The sequence below is a fragment of the Salmo salar genome, chromosome ssa17 (assembly GCF_905237065.1).
Source record: "Salmo salar chromosome ssa17, Ssal_v3.1, whole genome shotgun sequence".
In the NCBI taxonomy this organism is placed as follows: domain Eukaryota; kingdom Metazoa; phylum Chordata; class Actinopteri; order Salmoniformes; family Salmonidae; genus Salmo; species Salmo salar.
In genome coordinates, this window is record NC_059458.1 from 20,254,032 (window position 1) to 20,275,000 (window position 20,969).

At 42.8% G+C, this 20,969-nt stretch overlaps 3 protein-coding genes across 7 annotated transcripts in view; 1 reads left to right on the forward strand and 2 right to left on the reverse strand.

Annotated features, from left to right (window-relative positions):
• Positions 1 to 1,214, reverse strand: part of LOC106595887 (serine/threonine-protein kinase PAK 2) — a 35,720-nt gene extending 34,506 nt beyond the window's left edge. The window contains exon 1 of one of the 2 annotated variants that reach the window (XM_045698978.1): positions 958 to 1,214. The gene's annotated coding sequence lies outside the window, so the exon portion shown is untranslated. The remainder of the gene's footprint in view (positions 1 to 957) is intronic. The other variant, XM_045698976.1, reaches the window with a different exon arrangement.
• LOC106575441 (arabinogalactan protein 1-like) lies at positions 1,008 to 8,646 on the forward strand. Of its 3 annotated transcripts, none has more exons than XR_001321778.2 (3): positions 1,008 to 1,222; positions 1,345 to 1,439; positions 7,770 to 8,646. XR_001321778.2 is itself a non-coding variant. In XM_014151938.2 (3 exons), exon 3 carries the CDS (start codon positions 3,911 to 3,913, stop codon positions 4,454 to 4,456), a length of 546 nt encoding a protein of 181 aa, XP_014007413.1. In that variant the 5' UTR covers positions 1,008 to 1,222; positions 1,345 to 1,439; positions 3,735 to 3,910; the 3' UTR covers positions 4,457 to 4,640. The 3 variants fall into 3 exon arrangements, 1 of the variants encoding a protein (XP_014007413.1); XR_001321777.2 differs by lacking the exon at positions 7,770 to 8,646 and adding an exon at positions 2,926 to 3,019; XM_014151938.2 differs by lacking the exon at positions 7,770 to 8,646 and adding an exon at positions 3,735 to 4,640.
• A 1,091-nt stretch (positions 8,647 to 9,737) lies between these two features.
• On the reverse strand, positions 9,738 to 19,214 carry LOC106575442 (glycogenin-1). Of its 2 annotated transcripts, XM_014151939.2 has the most exons (7): positions 19,012 to 19,214; positions 18,019 to 18,154; positions 17,659 to 17,833; positions 17,410 to 17,572; positions 16,903 to 17,029; positions 13,851 to 14,076; positions 9,738 to 11,553 (listed from the first exon to the last, which is right to left on the reverse strand). In XM_014151939.2, the coding sequence occupies exons 1-7, from the start codon at positions 19,016 to 19,018 to the stop codon at positions 11,386 to 11,388; spliced, it is 1,002 nt and encodes a 333-aa protein (XP_014007414.1). In that variant the 5' UTR covers positions 19,019 to 19,214; the 3' UTR covers positions 9,738 to 11,385. The 2 variants fall into 2 exon arrangements, with proteins under 2 accessions (XP_014007414.1, XP_014007415.1); XM_014151940.2 differs by lacking the exon at positions 18,019 to 18,154 and having other exon boundaries at positions 19,012 to 19,182.
• Between the last annotated feature and the right edge of the window lie 1,755 nt (positions 19,215 to 20,969).

Genomic DNA, 20,969 nt, shown 5'->3' on the forward strand with positions numbered 1-20,969 from the left:
TACATGTGTTGCACACAGACAGTGGTAGACTACATGTGATGCACACAGACAGTGGTAGGCTACATGTGATGCACACAGACAGTGCAGGCTACATGTGATGCACACAGACAGTGGCAGGCTACATGTGATGCACACAGACAGTGGCAGGCTACATGTGATGCACACAGACAGTGGTAGGCTACATGTGTTGCACACAGACAGTGGCAGGAAACATGTGATGCACACAGACAGTGGCAGGCTACATGTGATGCACACAGACAGTGGCAGGCTACATGTGATGCACACAGACAGTGGTAGGCTACATGTGATGCACACAGACAGTGGTAGGCTACATGTGATGCACACAGACAGTGGTACTGTAGACTTACTGAAATAATACAAATAAGAACTACAGTTGGATAACAACGTTAGATGAGTTAGTAGCTGCCAAAACCCCATCCATCCATCCACTAACTGGTAATCAGTTGCCTTGGGCTTTGTACAGTATTTCAACTGTAATAACAAATGTATGTGAATGGGTGCAATATTCTACTAGGTCTTTAATAATATGTTCATAGCCAGGCTATATAATAGGTGGATGTGATATCTCCACTATAATAATAATATTTGTATATTCAGTCTATATAATAGGTGGATGTGATATCTCCACTATAAAAGTAGCTATGTGGATGGGAGGCTGGGTGTAATATGTCCACTAGGCCTTTAATGGTAGGGTTACAGCCAGGGTATGATAGATAAGTGGGTGTATGTCCACTACAAAAAAAATGTTTCACAGCTAGGCCTATGAGAATGGGTGCACTATATCCACTGTAATAAAAGGTTTATAACCATGTGAAATGCAATATTATGTTATGTTCACTAGTGATTATCAGTAACTAACAGAAGTCCGATAGTACGGCTAGTTTAAGCAGATAGCTGGATAGCCTAGCCACGTTGTAATGTGCGCCTTTTACTCACCAGTAAGCTTAACTAGGAAGCAATATCTCGTCTCATGTAAAACTGCTGAAACCCCGCCCCTCCTCCTCTCTTTGTCTCCGCGGTACACGGATCTGGCGCTGTGATTTACTTCAGAGTTTAGCTAATAAACTGTAGTCGGTTTAGCTAATAAACTGTTTTCACTTGTTTAGCTGTCCTCTTCTGGAATTGGGCCCCGAGGACCGGAGAAAAGCCAGGATGACAGGGCGGAAACGGAACGAACCATAGACCAAGCCCAGAAGGAACGGTACGCTCGATTTAGTTTTCGCGCCGGCGCGCCGGTTGAGCAATTTTTTTTAAAATAGGGTGGTGGTTGCCTTTCTCTGTCTGTAAATTGATTTTTAAAATGTTCTGTTTTTACTTGTTTAGCTGTCCTCTTCTGGAATTGGGTTCCGAGGACCGGAGAAAAGCCAGGATGACAGGGCGGAAACGGAACGAACCACAGACCAAGCCCAGACAGAACGGTACGCTCGATTTAGTTTCCACGCCGGCGCGCCGGGTGAGAGGGTTTTTAAAACAGTGTGGTGGTGGCCTTTCTCTGTCTGTACATTGATTTGGAAAATGTTCTTTGCATTTTCCTTTCAATTTCCTACAAGAGCTTTAGAACATCGAAATACACATATCCAATCTAAAGACTACATCTGAGTTAAACGCAGGTTTGTTGTTACCATGTATTTATATCTTAAGTGCCAACAACATTGATGAAGCTAAACAGAGCAGGCCTGGGCTGAAAATAGTTGCATTTTGTAGTTTAGTAGAAAATAAAAACTTTTCAAATATTCGAGGTAGTCTAATATAGTTTATATAGTGTTTTAACTAAAAGCCAACTATATTGAACAAAAATATAAATGTAACATGTAAAAAGTGTTGGTCCCATGTTTCATGAGCTGAAATAAAAGACCCCAGAAATCTTCCATATGCACAAAAAGCTTATTTCGCTAATTTTTTTGTAGAAATTTGTTTACATCCCTGTTAGTGAGCATTTCTTCTTTGCCGAGATAATCCATCCTCCTAACAGGTGTGGCATATCAATAAGCTGATTAAACAGCATGAACATTACACAGGTGCACCTTGTGCTGGGGACAAGAAAAAAGGCCACTCTAAAATGTGCAGTTTTGTCACACAACACCACAGATGTATCAAGTTTTGAGGGAGCGTGCAATTGGCATGCTGACTGCAGGAATGTCCACCAGAGCTATTACCAGAGAATTAAATGTTAATTTCTCTACCACGTCATTTTAGAGAATTTTGCAGTATGTGAGTGGGTCTATGCCCTTGCAGGCCCACCCATGGCAGCACCCTTGCCAAGTCATGTGAAATCCATAGATTAGGGCCTAGTTTATTTATTTCTATTGACTGATTTCCTTATATGAACTGTAACTCAGTAAAATATTTGAAATTGTTGCATGTTGAGTTTAGATTTTTGTTAAGTATATTATCTTTGATATTCAAATACAGGTCTCAGGTATTTTGAATAGGCCTACCTCTCAGAAAACCAAATCATATTTTAAGGTAGCCTATTTGAATATATGCAAGCAAAAACATGTTTTATTGATGGCTGCCAGATATTTGATGAAGAGACCAAAACTACAACAGTTTGAATTCGTCTAAATATATGATCATAAATCAAATCAAATTTTATCGGTTGCATGCACATATTTAGCAGATGTTATTGCATATGGAGCTAAATGCTTGTGTTCCTATCTCCAACAGTGCAGTAATATCTAACAATAAACAACTAAACACACAAATCTAAAAGTAAAAGAATTGAAATAAAAAATATATGTAAGATCAGGGATATTGCCTCTGCGAATTGAAACAGGTCGGTATTGTGGTGAAATGGAAGAGGAAAGATGATGTAACTATTGTGACCTTGAAGAAATAGAGAATGAAACTCATTTTATCCTCTATTGCCCTTTCTACCATGATATACGCTTGCTCTTATTCCAGAAAGCACACCAGATATACCCTGGCATTATGTGGCTGAGCCATGAGGAGAGAGACCACCAGATATACCCTGGCATTATGTGGCTGAGCGATGAGGAGACAGACCACCACATATACCCTGGCATTATGTGGCTGAGCCATGAGGAGAGAGACCACCAGATATACCCTGGCATTATGTGGCTGAGCGATGAGGAGACAGACCACCAGATATACCCTGGCATTATGTGGCTGAGCCATGAGGAGACAGACCACCAGATATACCCTGGCATTATGTGGCTGAGCCATGAGGAGAGAGACCACCAGATATACCCTGGCATTATGTGGCTGAGCCATGAGGAGACAGACCACCACATATACCCTGGCATTATGTAGCTGAGTGATGAGGAGACAGACCACCAGATATACCCTGGCATTATGTGGCTGAGGAGAAACTGAAATGTTTTTTTGTCCATTGTGTATTTCTGTTTGCGGAATATTTAGATAAAGCCTGGAATAAAAGAAAAAGGGCTACCTATAATTAAATTGTAAAAATATTTAGCTTCTATATGTAGTAAATGGCACGTATGTATATAGATTGTGTATAGGCTTATGTCTCCCACATGAATCTTCTCTTTGTGCCAGGCTGGGTTCAAATGGCTTCTGTTTCTTTTTTTCTGTATTCATTTATCTGTATATGTTATGTATGTATGCGTGTGTATATATACAGTGTGTATGTATGCATGTAAATTATTGTACTGCTGTAGGGATAAAATTATTGTTTGGATAACCTTATTCACTATTATGTACTGATTTTTACCTTACATTGCCCTAAGGTGTGTGTTACCAGTCTGGCGCCACCTGTGCCAGACCCACGCATCAGGCCTCCAGTGCGCCTGTCCAGTCCGATGTGTCCTGTTCCTGGTCCACGCTCTCGCCCTGAGTCGTTTACAGTCTGGCGCCACCTGTGCCAGACCCACGCATCAGGCCTCCAGTGCGCCTGTCCAGTCCGATGTGTCCTGTTCCTGGTCCACGCTCTCGCCCTGAGGTGCGTGTTACCAGTCTGGCGTCACCTATGCCAGCCCCACGCATCAGGCCTCCAGTGCGCATTCCCATTACAGAGCTTCCGGCGACAGTTCCCAGTCTGGAACCTCCTGAGATGGCCCGCAGTCCGGAGCCTCCTGAGACGGCCCGCAGTCCGGAGCCTCCTGAGACGGCCCGCAGTCCGGAGCCTCCAGCGACGGCCCGCAGTCCTGAGCCTCCAGCGATGGCCCGCAGTCCGGAGTCTCCAGCGGCGGTCCGCAGTCCGGAGTCTCCAGCGGCGGTCCGCAGTCCGGAGTCTCCAGCGGCGGTCCGCAGTCCAGAGCCTCTGGCAATGAACCACGGTTCGGTTCCTCCTCTGACGATCCACGGTCTGGTGACACAAAAGCGGAGGCATCAGCGGGAAAAAGCGGGGGCTACGCCCCGAACCGGAGCCGCCTCCTGTGATGCTGGATTCGCAGGAGAGGGTTCATCGTCCTGCACCAGAGCCGCCACCGACATTAGACACCCACCCTAACCCTCCCTTTTTTTTGTAATTTTTTTTGTTAGATGTTTTGCGTTCGGCGTCCGCACCTTTGGGGGGGGGGTACTGTCACGTCCTGACCATAGAAGCTTTTATTTTCTATGGTAGAGTAGGTCAGGGCATGACGGGGTTGTGTCTAGTTTAGATTTTCTATGTTGTCATGTTCTTGTTTCTGTATTTCTATGTTTTTTTGGGATGATCTCCAATTAGAGGCAGCTGGTCATCGTTGTCTCTAATTGGAGATCATACTTAAGTAGTTGTTTTTACCACCTGGGTTTGTGGGAGATTGTATTTTGAGTAAGTGTATGTTGCACCTCTTCGTCACGGTTTGTTGTTTTGTTCATTCGTTTATTTGTATGTCGTGCATAGTTTCACAGTTATAATAAAATGTGGAACGATACACACGCTGCGCTTTGGTCCCATTCTTCAGACAGCCGTGACACACTCTTTATGCGATGTGCAATGCAGAGAACACTGGAAGAAGAATTATCACCTAATTACCACAGTTAATTCTTGTAATGTTTGATTATGTGTCAATTAATCCCATAAGGAATGGGTTGCCAATTGGCGATTTGACACGAAAATAAAATTTCATTAATTCATTTAATTCATTCATTCATATAGAAATATTAGGACGATCAGTGTCGGAGTATAAATATATATATACTTCGGACTCCGACATTGCTCATGCTAATATTTGTATATTTCTTAATATATTTCTTAATATACACTACTGCTCAAAAGTTTGGGGTCACTTAGAAATGTCCTTGTTTTTGGAAGAAAAGCAAATTTTTGGTCCATTAAAATAACATCAAGTTGATCAGAAGTACAGTGTAGACATTGTTAATGTTGTAAATTACTATTGTAGCTGGAAACGGCTGATTTTGAATGGAATATCTACATAGGCGTACCGAGGCCCATTATCAGCAACCATCACTCCTGTGTTCCATTGGCACGTTGTTAGCTAATCCAAGTTGATCATTTTAAAAGGCATAATGATCATTAGAAAACCCTTTTGCAATTATGTTAGCACAGCTGAAAACTGTTGTGATGGTTAAAGAAGCAATAAAACTGGCCTTCTGTAGACTAGTTGAGTATCTGGAGAATCAGCATTTGTGGGTTCGATTACAGGCTCAAAATGGCCTCCAGATACTCAACTAGTCTAAAGGCGGACAATTTTATTGCTTCTTTAATTAGCACCGCAGTTTTCAGCTCAAATGAAATTATATTTTATATTTTTCAAAGTAGCCACAGTTGTTGGCTGCTTTTCCTTCACTCTGTGGTCCAACTCACCCCAAACCATCTCAATTGGTGTAATCGGCCTGTGTGTAGCTGGTGTAGAGTCAGGCGCAGGACAGCAGATATGAGTAATCAACGTATTTACTCAAGTATTCACTAAATACAACACAATATACCGAAGTCATGACAATTGGATTAAGGTTGGGTGATTTGTGGAGGCCAGATCATCTGATGCAGCATTAGACAGATTTCCACCGGTCTAATGTTCATTGCTCGTGTTTCTTAGCCTAAGAAAGTCTCTTCTTATTATTGGTGTCCTTTAGTAGTGGTTTCTTTGCAGTAATTAGACCATGAAGTCCTGATTCACACAGTCTCCTCTGAACAGTGGATGTTGAGATGTGTCTGTTACTTGAACTCTGTGAAGCATTTATTTTGGCTTTCTGAGGCTGGTAACTCCAACAAACTTATCCTCTGCAGCAGAGGTAACTCTGGGTCTTCCTTTCCTGTGGCGGTCCTCATGAGAGCCAGTTTCATCATAACGCTTGATGGTATTTGCGACTCCACTTGAAGAAACTTTCAAAGTTCTTGAAATTTTCCAGATTGACTGACCTTCATGTCTTAAAGTAATGATGGACTGTTGTTTCTCTTTGCTTAATATGGACTTGGTCTTTTACCAAATAGGGCAATCTTCAGTATACCACCCCTACCTTGTCACACAACTGATTGGCTCAAACGCATTAAGGAAAGAAATTACACAAATTAACTTTTACCAGGGCACACCTGTTAAATGCATTCCAGGTGACTACCTCATGCAGCTGGTTGAGAGAATGCTAAGTGTGTGCAAAGCTGTCATCAAGGCAAAGGGTGGCTACTTTGAAGAATCTCAAATATAAAATAAATGTTGATTTGTTTAAAACTTTTTGGGTTCCTACATGATTCCATATGTGTTATTTTATAGTTTGGTCAAAAGTTTTAGAACATCTACTCATTCAAGGGTTTTTATTTGTACTATTTTCTACATTGTAGAATAATAGTGAAGACATCAAAACTATGAAGTAACACATATGGAATCATGTAGTAACCAAACATTGCAGAATCTCAAATATAAAATATGTTTTGATTTGTTAAACACTTTTTGGTTACTACATGATTCCATATCAAATCAAACTTTATTTGTCACATGCGCCGAATACAACAAGTGTAGACCTTACAGTGAAATGCTTACTTCCAAGCCCTTAACCAACAGTGCAGTTCAATAAGAGTTAAGAAAATATTTACCAAATAAACTAAAGTAAAAAATAATAAAATAACAATAATGTGGATATATACAGGGGGTACCGGTACCGAGTCAGTGTGCAGGGGTACAGGTTAGAGGTCATTTGTACATGTAGGTAGGGGTGAAGTGATTATGCATAGATAATAAACAGCTAGTAGCAGCAGTGTAAAAACAAATGGGGGGGGGGGGGGGGGGGTCAATGTAAATAGTCTGGGTGGCCATTTGATTACTTGTTCAGCAGTCTTATGGCTTTGGGGGTAGAAGCTGTTAAGGAGCCTTTTGGTCCTAGACTTGGCGCTCCGGTACCACTTGCCGATTCCATCTGTTATTTCATAGTTTTGATGTCTTCAAAGAAAAACCCTAGAATGAGTAGGTGTGTCCAAACTTTTGACTGGTACTGTGTATATATAAATGTGTGTGATGGGATGTATAGACATTATGCACAGTATATGGATAGAATAGTATAGTATATCTGAAGAATACGTGGATAGAATAGTATATGTACAGCAATAGTTGAATAGGATGGCCTTGACAATAATACAGTATATAGATATGTAGTGGGTAAAACAGTATGTAAACATTATTAAAGTGACCAGTGTTCCATGTCTATGTGGCAGCAGCCTCTAAGGTGCAGGGATGAGCAACAGGGTGGTAGCCGACTAGTGACAGTGACTAAGTTCAGGGCAGGGTAGTGATGTCTATTTAACAGTCTGATGGCCTTGAGATAGAAGCTGTTTTTCAGTCTCTCGGTTCCAGCTTTGATGCATCTGTATTGACCTCCTCTCCTTCTAGATGGTAGCGGGGTGAACAGGCCGTGGCTCGGGTGGCTGAGGTCCTTGATGATCTTCTTGGCCTTCCTGTGACACCGGGTGCTGTAGATGTCCTGGAGGGAAGGCAGTGTGCTCCCGGTGATGTGTTGGTCTGACCGCACCACCCTCTGGAGAGCCCTGCGGTTGCGGACGGTGCATATGCACACTAGCCACTTGAATAATGTTTAGTTACTGTTTTTTACATACGGTTTACCCGTGTTTCACCCATACTGTATTCTAGTCAATGCCCTCCTATGCAACTATTGTGTACATACCATTCTACCAAGGTATTCTTCAGATATACTACATAGTGTAGTATAAGGCTGCATCACAACCGGCAGTGATTGGGAGTCCCATAGGGCGGCGCACAATTGGCCCAGCGTCGTCCGGGTTTGGCCGGGGTAGGCCGTCATTGTAAATAAGAATTTGTTCTTAACTGACTTGCCTAGTTAAATAAAGGTTCAATAAAAATAAAATAAATAAAAAATAAATAAGGACATGGTTTGGAGGGCTCTTAGATATCTTAATATAGCCTAGAATTACATACATGAGGGACATGGAATCCCCTCAACATTAGACTACAACACTTTTGCAGCTCCAACATGACTAACAAATATAGTTTCATAATGAGTGACATCAAGTTCTTATGTGTTGTAACTGAGTATTACAATAGCAATATTGTTGTTACATAGGACTTTGGAAATTGCTTTATAATTGCATAATAATAGAGTTATTCCATAAGTGGAATAAGGAACAGTCACTATTCCTCGTGTACAGTAGTTAAAAACTCTCAGCTCATTGCTATCCAATTCAAATGTGATTACCAAAGTAATGTCACAGCATCCTAATAAAATGTTGCTCCAAAAGGTAATTTGTTTTATTACACAAGCACAGTTTAATGTTAAGTGTTCAGAGAACGCTAACAGTAACAAAATATGGCTATTAAGTGTTGAAAGGAAACTAAATATCCCAAAACTGCCTTCTTGAATCAACTATAGACAAGGTAGGTTGAAAATCATGTTAGTTTGTATTCTGAGTAAACTATCCCTTTAAAGATGGTAGACGTGTGTGTTTAGAAGTTGTTTTGGCCAAGCATCCAACTTGCTGTTTACAATGTTTGAAAAATGGCTTTGAATTGCTCTGCAGTATGTTCAGGTATCGTAAAATTAATTGCAGCTGCCAATCGTTTCAGTGGCATGTAGGAAGAGTCATACAGTAGTTGAGCGTCACAACTTATTTATACTTCTCTGTACAAAATATCATTGGTTACACTTGATTATGTACACCTGTGGCAATGGACATTCAGGAGAATGGACATTTACAAAATGTTTCTGATAGAAATGTATTGTGTAGATCCAATATTCTGTCAGATAGATTGGAATAGTATAGGAGTGTGTGTGCGCTCTATTCATTCTATTTCTATCTTCAACATGCAGTTCCAGATACAGCCCTGCCATTAGTTGAAGGCTGCCAATCCAATAGTTTCAGAAAAGTCTCACTTCCTGAGATCTGTATTCAAATATATGTAAAAAAAAAAAAAAAAAAAGTAGTTGCTTTCTCAGATCCATATTCAAATAGTTAACACAAGTAGGTACTCAAGTAGTTTGGATAGTAACGTTCTTTGGTCTGTATTTAGGTTTAAGAAGTGGTCCGTTTTTGGAATCTGTATTCAAATAGTTGTAGTCACCTCTAAAGTAGCTAAGTAGCCCCCGGAAAGATTTGAACTTTCCACCAAGCAGTTAAAAACTAGATTTATCCCAGGTCTGAAACAGAGAGCACCTAAAATCACAACCTTTTGTTATGATTTCAATACCATCATTCAGCACGCACACCCACCCAGACAATCACCCACCCACCCAGACAAACACACACACAATCACAGTTCAGTAGTACTAGTAGCTAGGCGGTATTTGTAACAGCCACATAGCTACAATAAAAGACAGATGGAAACTTCTTCACCAGTCCTTTATTAGGTGTCTACAGAGAGCAGAAACAGTGACAACTACCGGGGCGTGTTCAGAACACACAAGGTTTCACAGCTTTGGAAACTTCTCTATAGAGCAGTTTGTGGGTGTGTTAAGAGGAACCACAAAACTACTACGTCTCATTACTTACTAGATCATTATAGGCTGTGTGTGTGTTATGATTCCCTACTGGCCTTATGCCCCCGTGTGCACTTGACCTGCTCACTCTGTCCCCTTCATGGATGTAAAAGCATTGGATTAAATCATGGACTTGAGTTTTCACCATGTCAAAATAATATCTGATATGATTTTCCTCACACCAGTCCATTCCTTTTAAATCCACAAGGTGGGATGAAGGTACACACTTCTGGGAGAGGAAGAGACATCAGGGTGGTGATGTTGGAGGGTGGTGGAGGGGGGGTTGACAAGGTGGGGCTGTAGGAGGGGTGAGTTGAGTTGGAGATGGAGATGGGGGGTGTCAAGTTGAGGGTGGAGTAGAGTGGAGCGTAGAGGTAAGTCTGTAGGAGGGTTGAATGGAGTAGAGTGGAGCTGGAGGAGCGTAGAGGTAAGTCTGTAGGAGGGTTGAATGGAGTAGAGGTGGAGGAGCGTAGAGGTAAGTCTGTAGGAGCGATGAATGGAGTAGAGGTGGAGGAGCGTAGAGGTAAGTCTGTAGGAGGGTTGAATGGAGTAGAGTGGAGCTGGAGGAGCGTAGAGGTAAGTCTGTAGGAGCGATGAATGGAGTAGAGGTGGAGGAGCGTAGAGGTAAGTCTGTAGGAGGGATGAATGGAGTAGAGGTGGAGGGGAGGGGGGTTTGGCAGCAGCAGAGAAGTGTTTCTGTAAACTGAAAGGCGACAACTAGAATAGGCCTAGTTGTATAATAAGAGTCTTTAACGGTGGTAAGGCAACTGGTCAGACTACACAGAAAGTGATGAAACCCAACAGGAAGTGATGACAACAAACAGGACATGGCGAAATGACAAGTGCTACGGTGGGTTTTCCACTTTAGAAACGAGCTTCCTTCACAATAATCATAATATAAAGAAACAACCATGCACAACACGCATATGGAGAGCAAAAATAACCGCTGGGATGCAAACTTTAGTTTTCAAAATAACAGTTCTTCCATTTTATAGAGGGAAATACTTCATACCCACGCATCTCTGAATACTTTAAAGAGTAAAAGCACAACTTCCCTCTCTCTATCATTATCAGGCTTGACTGAGTAACTGGGTTAGAGCTGTTAGAGTCATTGGGTCTGGATGGGACTTGGTGAGGCAGAATCACAGTGAGGTTATTACTGAGTCATTACGTACTGACCAAGGCTTCTGCGCTGAGGTGGTGGTATGGGGGTTGCATAGTGTAGTAAACTGGTGTTCAAACACTGAATGGACCTGTCTCTGCAGGGGTTATTTCTGCAGGACCAGGCCACACGCGCACACACAAACACGCACACACACCGAGAGAGAAAAACAGAGAGAGAGAGAGAGAGGCCCAGGATGGGACTGTTTTTCAATACGTCATCCTCTACCGCTTTCTCTTCTGATTGGTCGAATGCCAGTTGATCCCCGCCCTGACTGACGCATCTCAGGCCTGCCAATAGATGCCCTTTCCGTCCGTCATCCCTCCTCTGGCCCTCTACTTGAGGAAGCAGTCCAGTTTCCTCTGGATGCTTTCGAAGGAGTCGGCTCCCATGTAGTCCGCCTGGCCCGCCTCCCATCGCTGCCTCCTCTCCTCACTGGACACCTGGGGCGCCTGGGGGGGAGGCGGGAGGATGATCTCAACCACACTGTCACAGACCTCCTCCTATAGGGGGTGGAGGGAGAGACAGGGGAGGCAAACCAGATGAGCGTTCTGAGACATGGAGAAATACTCACTAATACAAGGGCGGAGACAGCCATGAAGCATTTCCCCTCAACCCAAAGCATTGACCAATCAGCAGCTTCCTCTACAGAGAAACAGAACTAAGGGCAGGAGCCGGGGTCAGTGGGAGCGAAAAGCCAATCAGCTTCTTCCTGTTACCGTGGCAACTCCAATAAGCACAGCCGGCCGGGTTTCTAGAGTTGAACTAGGGTGTCAGAAGTATAGCACTACATCGGTGACTACATCACCACCCTACTGCAATATTATTATTGCACTACATAGGGCATATGGTGCCATTTCAGACATGCCCTTAGATTACCTGTTTAAAGTATCCATGAGAGACAGGGAGAGAGGTCACCATGTCAATGACTTGCCACTACAGAGGGTCAACACACACACACCATCATCATCATCAGCGACTGAAACCAGCAAATAGTGTACTTAAACTACTGTACGATTACACTGTACTCACATACACAAACTGTCCTGCAACAGTCCCCTCAAAACGCATACAGTGCCTTCAGTATGCATAGCCCTCGCCGTACTCCACATTTGGTTGTGTTACATCCTAAATTCAAAATGGATTAAATAGATTTGTTTCTCTCACCCATCTACACACCATACCCCATAATGACAAAATGAAATGGAGAAATATTTAAATTTACACAAGTAAGTTGTTATCCATCTGAGTCGAGACGTGTTAGAATCAACTTTGGCAGTGATTACAGCTGTGAGTCTTTCTGAAAAAGTCTAAGAGCTTTGCACACCTTGATTGTACATTATTTTATTTGTGTTATTCTTTAAGCTCTGTCAAGTTGGTTGTTGATCATTGCTAGACAGCCATTTCCAAGTCTTGCCATTGATTTTCAAGCTAATTTAAGTCAAAACTGTCGAACTAAACCACTCAGGAAAATTCAATGTCGTCTTGGTAAGCAACTCCAGTGTATATTTGACCTTGTGTTTTAGGTTATAGTCCTGCTGAAAGGTGAATTTGTATCCCAAGCAGACTGAACCTGGTTTCTCCTTTTGGATTTTTCCTGTGCTGAGATTTATTCAGTTTCTTTTTATCCTAAAAAACTCCCTAGTCTTTGCTGATGACAAGCATACCCATAACATGATGCAGCCACCACCATGCTTGAAAATGTGAAGAGTGGTACTCAGTGATGTGTTGGATTTTCCCCAAACATAACGCTTTGTATTCTTTGCCACATTATTTACAGTTTTACTTTATTTAGTGCCTTGTTGCAAACAGAATGCATGTTTTGGAATATTTTGTATTCTGTACAGGCTTCCTTCTTTTCACATTGTACATTAGGTTAGTATTGTGGAGTAACTACAATGTTATTGATCCATCCTCAGTCTTCTCCTATCACAGCCATTAAACTCTGTAACTGTTTTAAAGTCACCATTGGCCTCATGGTGAAATTCCTGAGCAGTTTCCTACCTCTCTTGCAACTGAGTTAGGAAGGACACCTGTATCTTTGTAGTGACTGGGTGTATTGATACACCATCCAAAGTATAATTAATAACTTCACCATGCTTAAAGGGATATTCAATGTCTGCTTTTTTATTTTTACCCATTTACCGATAGGTACCCTTCTTTGCGGGGCATTGGAATACCTCCCTGGTCTTTGTGGTTGAATCTGTTTGAAATTCACTGCTTGACTGAGGGACCTTACAGATAATTGTATGTGTGGGGTACAGAGATGAGGTAGCCATTCAGAAATCATGTTAAGACACAGAGTGAGTCAATGCAACTTATTATGTGACTTGTTAAGCACATTTTTACTCTTGAACTTATTTAGGCTTGCCATAACAAAAGGTGTTGAATACTTTGACTCAATTCATTTCAGCTTTTCATCTTTAATGAATTTATTTAAAAAAATCTAAAAACATAATTCCACTTTGACATTATGGGGTATTGTGTGTAGACCAGTGACAAAATCTCAAATGAATCAATTTTAAATTCAGGTTGTAACAACAAAATGTGGAAAAAGTCAAGCTGTGTGAATACTTTCCGAAAGCCCTGAACATATCTCACAAGTCTTGTTATGCATCTTTCAAGATTCAGAAACCATTGTCAGTACTGGAGATCTTAAGAAGAAGTACACACGCTATGACACACACACACACACACACACACACACACACACACACACACACACACACACACACACACACACACACACACACACACACACACACACACACACACACACACACACACACACACACACTACCTCAGTGCAGCCGGAGCAGAACAGTGCGTCTCCATATGAGTCTCTGAGAGCAGGTAGGACCCCAGAGGAGTAGAGGTTCCACCACTGAACCAGGAAGTCAGGGTGCAGGTCACCCGAGCCAGGGGTCAGGGTGTGACCTTTGACCTTCCCAGTCTGGGTGTCATAGGAGTAGCTCCACGGCTTCACCTTCCCCAGGAAGTGGACCACCTTAGCCTCATGACCGTACCTACAAACACACACACACACCAGAGGTTGTAAATCAAATCAAAATCAAATCTAATTTGTCACATGCGTCAAATACAACAGGCCTTACAGTGAAATGCTTACTTACAAGCCCTTAACCAACAATGCAGTTAAGAAAATACCTAAACAAAGTAAGAGATAAAAATAACAAATAATTAAAGAGCAGCAGTAAAATAACAATAGCGGGGCTATATACAGGGGGTACCGATACAGAGTCAATGTGCGGGGGACCTCCACCCTATAGGCTCTCATCGTTGTCGTTGATCAGGCTGACCACTGTTGTGTCATCAGCAAACTTAATGATGGTGTTGGAGTCGTGCCTGGCCGTGCAGTCATGAGTGAACAGGGAGTACAGGAGGGGACTGAGCACGCACACCTGAGAGGCTCCTGTGTTGAGGATCAGCATGGCAGATGTGTTGTTACCTGCCCTCACCACCTGGGGGCAGCCCGTCAGGAAGTCCAGGATCGAGTTGCAGAGGGAGGTGTTTAGTCCCAGGGTCCTTAGCTTAGTGATGAGCTTGGAGGGCACTATGGTGTTGAACGCTGAGCTGTAGTCAATGAATAGCATTCTCACATAGGTGTTCCTTTTGTCCAGGTGTGAAAGGGCAGTGTGGAGTGCAATAGAGATTGCATCATCTGTGGATCTGTTGGGGCGGTATGCAAATTGGATGGGTCTAGGGTTTCTGGGATAATGGTGTTGATGTGAGCCATGACCAGCCTTTTAAAACATTTCATGGCTACAGACGTGAGTGCTACGGGTCTGTAGTCATTTAGGCAGGTTACCTTAGTGTTCTTGGGAACAGGGACTAAGGTGGTCTGCTTGAAACACGTTGGTATTACAGACTCAGACAGGGAGAGGTTAAAAATGTCAGTGAAGACACTTGCCAGTTGGTCAGCGCATGCTCGGAGTACACGTCCTGGTAATCCATCTGGCCCAGCGGCCTTGTGAATGTTGACCTGTTTAAAGGTCTTACTCACATAGGCTGCTGCAGAGAGCATGATCGCACAGTCGTCCAGAACAGCTGATGCTCTCATGCATTTTTCAGTGTTACTTGCCTCGAAGCGAGCATAGAAGTTATTTAGTTCGTCTGGTAGGCTCGTGTCACTGGGCAGCTCTCGGCTGTGCTTCCCTTTGTAGTCTAATCATTTGCAAGCTCTGCCACATCCGACGAGCGTCGGAGCCGATGTAGTACGATTCGATCTTAGTCCTGTACTGACATTTTGTCTGTTTGATGGTTCGTCGGGGGGCATAGCAGCATTTCTTATAAGCTTCCGGGTTAGAGTCTAGCTCATTGAAAGCAGCAGCTCTACCCTTTAGCTCAGTGTGAATGTTGCCTCTAATCCATGGCTTCTGGTTGGGGTATGTGCGAACAGTCACTGTGGGGATGATGTCATCGATGCACTTATTGATGAAGCCAGTGACTGATGTGGTGTACTCCTCAAGAATCCCGGAACATATTCCAGTCTGTGCTAGCAAAACAGTCCTGTAGTTTAGCATCTGCTTCATCTGACCACTTTTTTATTGACCAAGTCACTGGTGCTTCCTGCATACATTTTTGCTTGTAAGCAGGAATCAGGAGGCTAGAATTATGGTCAGATTTGCCAAATGGAGGGCGAGGGAGAGCTTTGTACACGTCTCTGTGTGTGGAGTAAAGGTGGTCTAGAGTTTTTTTCCCTCTGGTTGCACATTTAACATGCTGATAGAATTGAGGTAAAACTGATTAAAGTTTCCCTGCATTAAAGCGCCACCTTTGGATGAGTGTTTTACTGTTTGCTTATGGCGGTATATAGCTCATTGAGTGCGGTTTTAGTGCCAGCATCGGTCCATGGTGGTATGTAGACAGCTACGAAAAATACAGATGAACACTATCTAGCTAGATAGTGTGGTCTACAGCTTATCATGAGATATTCTACCTCAGGCGAGCAAAACCTTGATACTTCCTTAGATATCGTGCACCAGCTGTTGTTTACAAATATACATAGGCAGACGCCACCCCGTGTCTTACCAGAGGCTGCTGTTTTATACTGCCGATAGAGTGTATAACCCCCAGCTGTATGTTATTAATTAATATCGTCGTTCAGCCACAACTTGCCGAAACATAAGATATTACAGGTTTTAATGTCCCGTTGGTAGAGTATAAGTGCTTTCAGTTTGTCCCATTTATTTTTGAGCGATTGAACGTTGGCTAACAGTACGAATGGCAAGGGCAGATTAGCCACTGGTCGCCTGATCGTCAAAATAAGTTACAAACAATGTGAAAAAACACACAAAATAGCACGGTTGGTTAAGAGCCCATAAAACGGAAGACATCCTCTCAGCCATCCTAAGTCTTAGTGTGTGTGCGTGTGGTGTTTTCGTTCTTGCGTTGCATACTTATAGAATAAATGAGGGTTAACTAGGAGAGAGTGTTTGTATATGTACTGTTTGTGACAAAGCTATACTGTATTTTGGGGTTGCCGGCAGTACCAGTGTTATTTCAGGGCAGGCCTGAGCCACTCCTCTCTTGAAACTCAACACCACACACCCTTTCAACTGACCTTGGCTTGGCTTATTAACGCCAAAACATGCACTCTTCTCCCTCATGCTCTCTCCTGATGCTCTCTCTCACTCGCACTTTTCTTCCTCATGATCGCGCTCTTTCACTCACTCTCTCCCTGACACTCTCTCTCCCTGACACACACACACACACACACACACACACACACACACACACGAGGGCAGGAAGCCAGGGATTTGGAGCTAAAGTGTGATGTATGAAATAACTACTACTGTGACAACACTGGAGTGTGTGTGTGTGTGTGTACCTACTGTTTGAAAGCTGGTAGATAGGTGTATATAGCGATGCTGCTGAGGTTGTAGATAAAAGGCAGGTGTTTGGAAATGTCTGCTGTTGACCAGGTATTGAAGAAACTGTTCAGAACTCCTTGGTCCCCACCTAGAGAGAGAGAGAGAGAGAGGGAGAGAGAAGGGGAGAAGGAGAGAGAGAGGTGGTGGGAAAGAGAGGTGGTGGGAGAGAAGGGGAAGAGGGAAGGGGAGAGAGAAGGGGAGAGGGAGAGAGAGTGAGAGAGGGAAAATGAGAGTGGGGAGGGGGAGAGGTTAGACGAGAACATGACAGGTATTTTAGGATCTTGTTGGCAGCAGAGTTTAAGGAAAGTCCATAGGAGATATAGCGTTTATTGCACCACCCCAGACTCTTTGTACCATGTATTTCATTCTGTACTGCAGCTGCTTGCTCTTGGCCAGGGCTTCCTTAAAAAACACATTCACACCTCAATGGGACAATAATAATAATAATAATAATAATACAGAACTCACCGTCAAAGCTGCCGTTCTCAGTGCAGTGTGTCATAAGGCTGCGGTATGTTTCATTGGATGGTTTAAAGACAAACACGCCGGAGTTGAAACAGTCTGGCCAACCAGGATCAGGCGCAGCAGATAACTCCTCCCTCTCAAACAGCTCATCGATGTTGGACAACACCTGCGTACACACACACAATATAGAGCCTTAATACAGACTTGCTGTAATTTGTACTGAGTAAGGAGTGTGAGTACGCGTATGCTCACCAGTGTGTCTGCGTCCATAAACACACACTTGGTGTAGTGTGTGAGTGTCCAGCAGTGCAGCTTGGTGAAGGTCACTCCGAGGTCTGGTCTCTTCATCAGGGCCAGATGGGCCGTGTCCCCAGAGTCCAAGATATCCACCACACACACCTCGTCATAGATGCTACTCAGCATGGCCCTGCAACACACACACACACACGGTTTGAGTTGTGTGTTACCTGCTCAGGTGTACTCAGGCCTGGACAATACAAAACTAACAGAGACAAGGCCATGGGTGTGTCAAACACTGAACATAGATCATGGTGTGTGTATATATATATATATATATATATATATATGAGTGCAAGCGTGTGTATGTGTTACCTGCAGGGCTCTGCTACGTGTGGTCCAATCAGAACCACCAGTTGTTTGGTTGTGTTATGGTTGCGTAGCGACCTCCCCAGAACCATTGCTCCTTTGGCATAGTTGTCATTTGTGGCCAGAGTCACATATGCTTGGTCTAATCACACACACAAGTATCTGACTAGTTCATTGTAAATAACACTGGAACAGAAAGAGAAAACAGCTTCTGTCTGGCACCTGAACCCTCTCTACAAGACTTATATCGGTACTTCATATCAGAACGGCCTATAGGGAGTACAGCTAGGGTAACCATAAACCCTCTACCCGTCCCTACCATAGAATAGCCCTATAGCTTACACACTGTACTAGAACTGTCATATGTCAACTTGTGGTGGTAATGTCAAAGGCAGTTCTGCACGAGCCGTTTCCACTTGTGAGATTGGCCATACAGACAAGACACACGTCGTGTTTAAAACGAGTGACGATTTATTTGTCAAGGATTAAAAACCACTGCGTGTGATCTCTCGGGTAAAAATTGTAGAATACATGGGCATAAAGCGAAAGTGCGTGTTTGATATATCCCTACGCAGAGAGTAAACAAGTGCACACTTCGGAATGGAGGAGAGAGGGAATTCAGCAATGGCCGAGCCGCACGTAGGCACAGACACTGCAGGACCGTAAACACAACAAGCACACGATGTACTTTCAATTTAAGTCAACATATTTGTTGCCTACGTGGATAACGTTACTTTAACTACATCGCGGCATAAAACGAGAATCTACATATAAATGGGAGGACTGTGCAACTGCGTGGAATATGCGCACGCACCAAACCATATATAATCAGTGTTGCTGAAAGATGGCAACACAAAGCTACTGGAATTTTCGTGTGATTCGGCTATAGCTCCAAAGCATAGCCTAATATAATATTATCAAACCATAATAATATAAAAACTGTTTAATGGTTATAGACTATTCCTTTCGTCCTTATTAACCGACTGTACGCTGTCTTACCCGCCATGGTCCGTTATTCGGTGTGGCCGTAGCTCGGGAGGGTCTGGAGTGCAAGATTCGGTGTTTAACGGGAGTTTTTCGGTGGCAACAGAGCTAGAAGACACAGCTGTCGACTGTCAAGAGGACGAAATCAAGTGAAGAGGCCATATTCTGCGTCATGTGATCCGTGACAGCGCACACGCCCCCCCCCACAATACACACACAAACACACGCATGCAATTTAGAATCGAAATGTTTGCCAGTTTTCGTGATTATTTCAGTTTTATTACAGTTTTTAAATAGATATTTGATCTTAAGGATAGGCCTAATGATCATACTTGTTCACAAGAACGGAAAGGTCAAATAGCGGTACATAATACGACTATATCAACATCTATCAGTGTTGTTTATCAACCAGTTCTCTGCTGCCAATGACTGGAACGAACTGCAAAAATCCCTGAAGCTGGAGACTTTTAGCTCCCTCTCTAACTTTAAGCATCAGCTGTCAGAGCAGCTTACCGATCACTGTACCTGTACACAGCCCATCTGTAAATAGCACACCCAACTACATCATCCCCATATTGTTATTTATTTATTTTTGCTCTTTTGCACCCTTGTATCTCTACTTGCACATCATCATCTGCACATCTATCACTCCAGTGTTAATGCTAAATTGTAATTATTTCGCCTCTATGGCCTATTTATTGCCTAATCTTACTACATTTGCACATACTCCACATAGACTTTTTCTATTGTGTTATTGACTGTACGTTTGTTTATTCCATGTGTAACTATGTTGTTGTTTTTGTCGCACTGCTGTGCTTTATCTTGGCCAGGTCGCATTTGTAAATGAGAACTTGTTCTCAACTGGCCTACCTGGTAAAATAAAGGTGACATAAAAAAATGAATAAAAATAAACAAATATTTATGGTAAGTAAGAGCTTGCTAATTGTTTATAAGACCAGTTCCCGTGTTCCTTTAGCGACTCTTAGTAGTGAGATGTTGTATCTGCACCCTGGGCTGACTAAACGAGGAAATATTATATACATATATTTTCTTTGGTGCTGGCTGAGCGAGGGGAAATTATAAGTAGCCTACGTCAATTTCTACTTTTACCCGATACACTGTAATTTATATATTTTCAAAAGCGTACGTCCAATTACAAGATGCCATAAAAATGAATGAAGCAGATGGGACACATCATACTTGCCAGAAGTCAGAATGGCCGAGCCGTCTACGGCGCTGCGTTCAAATCGCATTCTCCCCTGGAGGCCTGGGTTCAGATCAGTATCGTTCATTTACTTCCAGAAATTTTTTCAGTCTTATCGGAGGAATTGTATAATTTATATCAGAATGGCCATATTCTGAGGCTACTTTAGCGCTCAATCAATGACGATTTTCTACGCTTTTCCCATTGAAGGGCATATTTTATGGAGACTGCGACCTGAACGCAGCGCCTTAGACCGCTCGGCCATCCTGACTACAGGACAGAAGCTGGCTATTGGGTTAAAGAGTATGGTTTAAAAGTACAAATAGGCACAGGCTCCTAAAATCACCACAGAGACCAGTAAATGCACGATACTGACTTGCACTTTCAATAGTCATTTGTTTTTATCAATTAAAAACTCCAGTCATTGATTTAACCTCAATATGCCCTTCAATGGGAAAAGCGTAGTAAATCGTCATTGATTGAGTGCTAAAGTGGCCTCAGAATATGGCCATTCTGATATAAGTTATACAATTCCTCAGATAAGACCGAAAAAGTGTCTGGAAGTATCAGCAACCATGAGGGTAAGAGTGACAACAGGTCCACATAGGGGAAATCTTAGCAAATGGCTTAATGGTTATTCATGAGAATCGTGTTGTTGTATTTTTGAGTGTATCATGGGATCTCACCTGAAATCTGTGGCTTGACTACAAACCTGTAACTTATGCTACTGTGGCCTATAGAGCTAGAAGGATGTATAACCAGGTGTGTA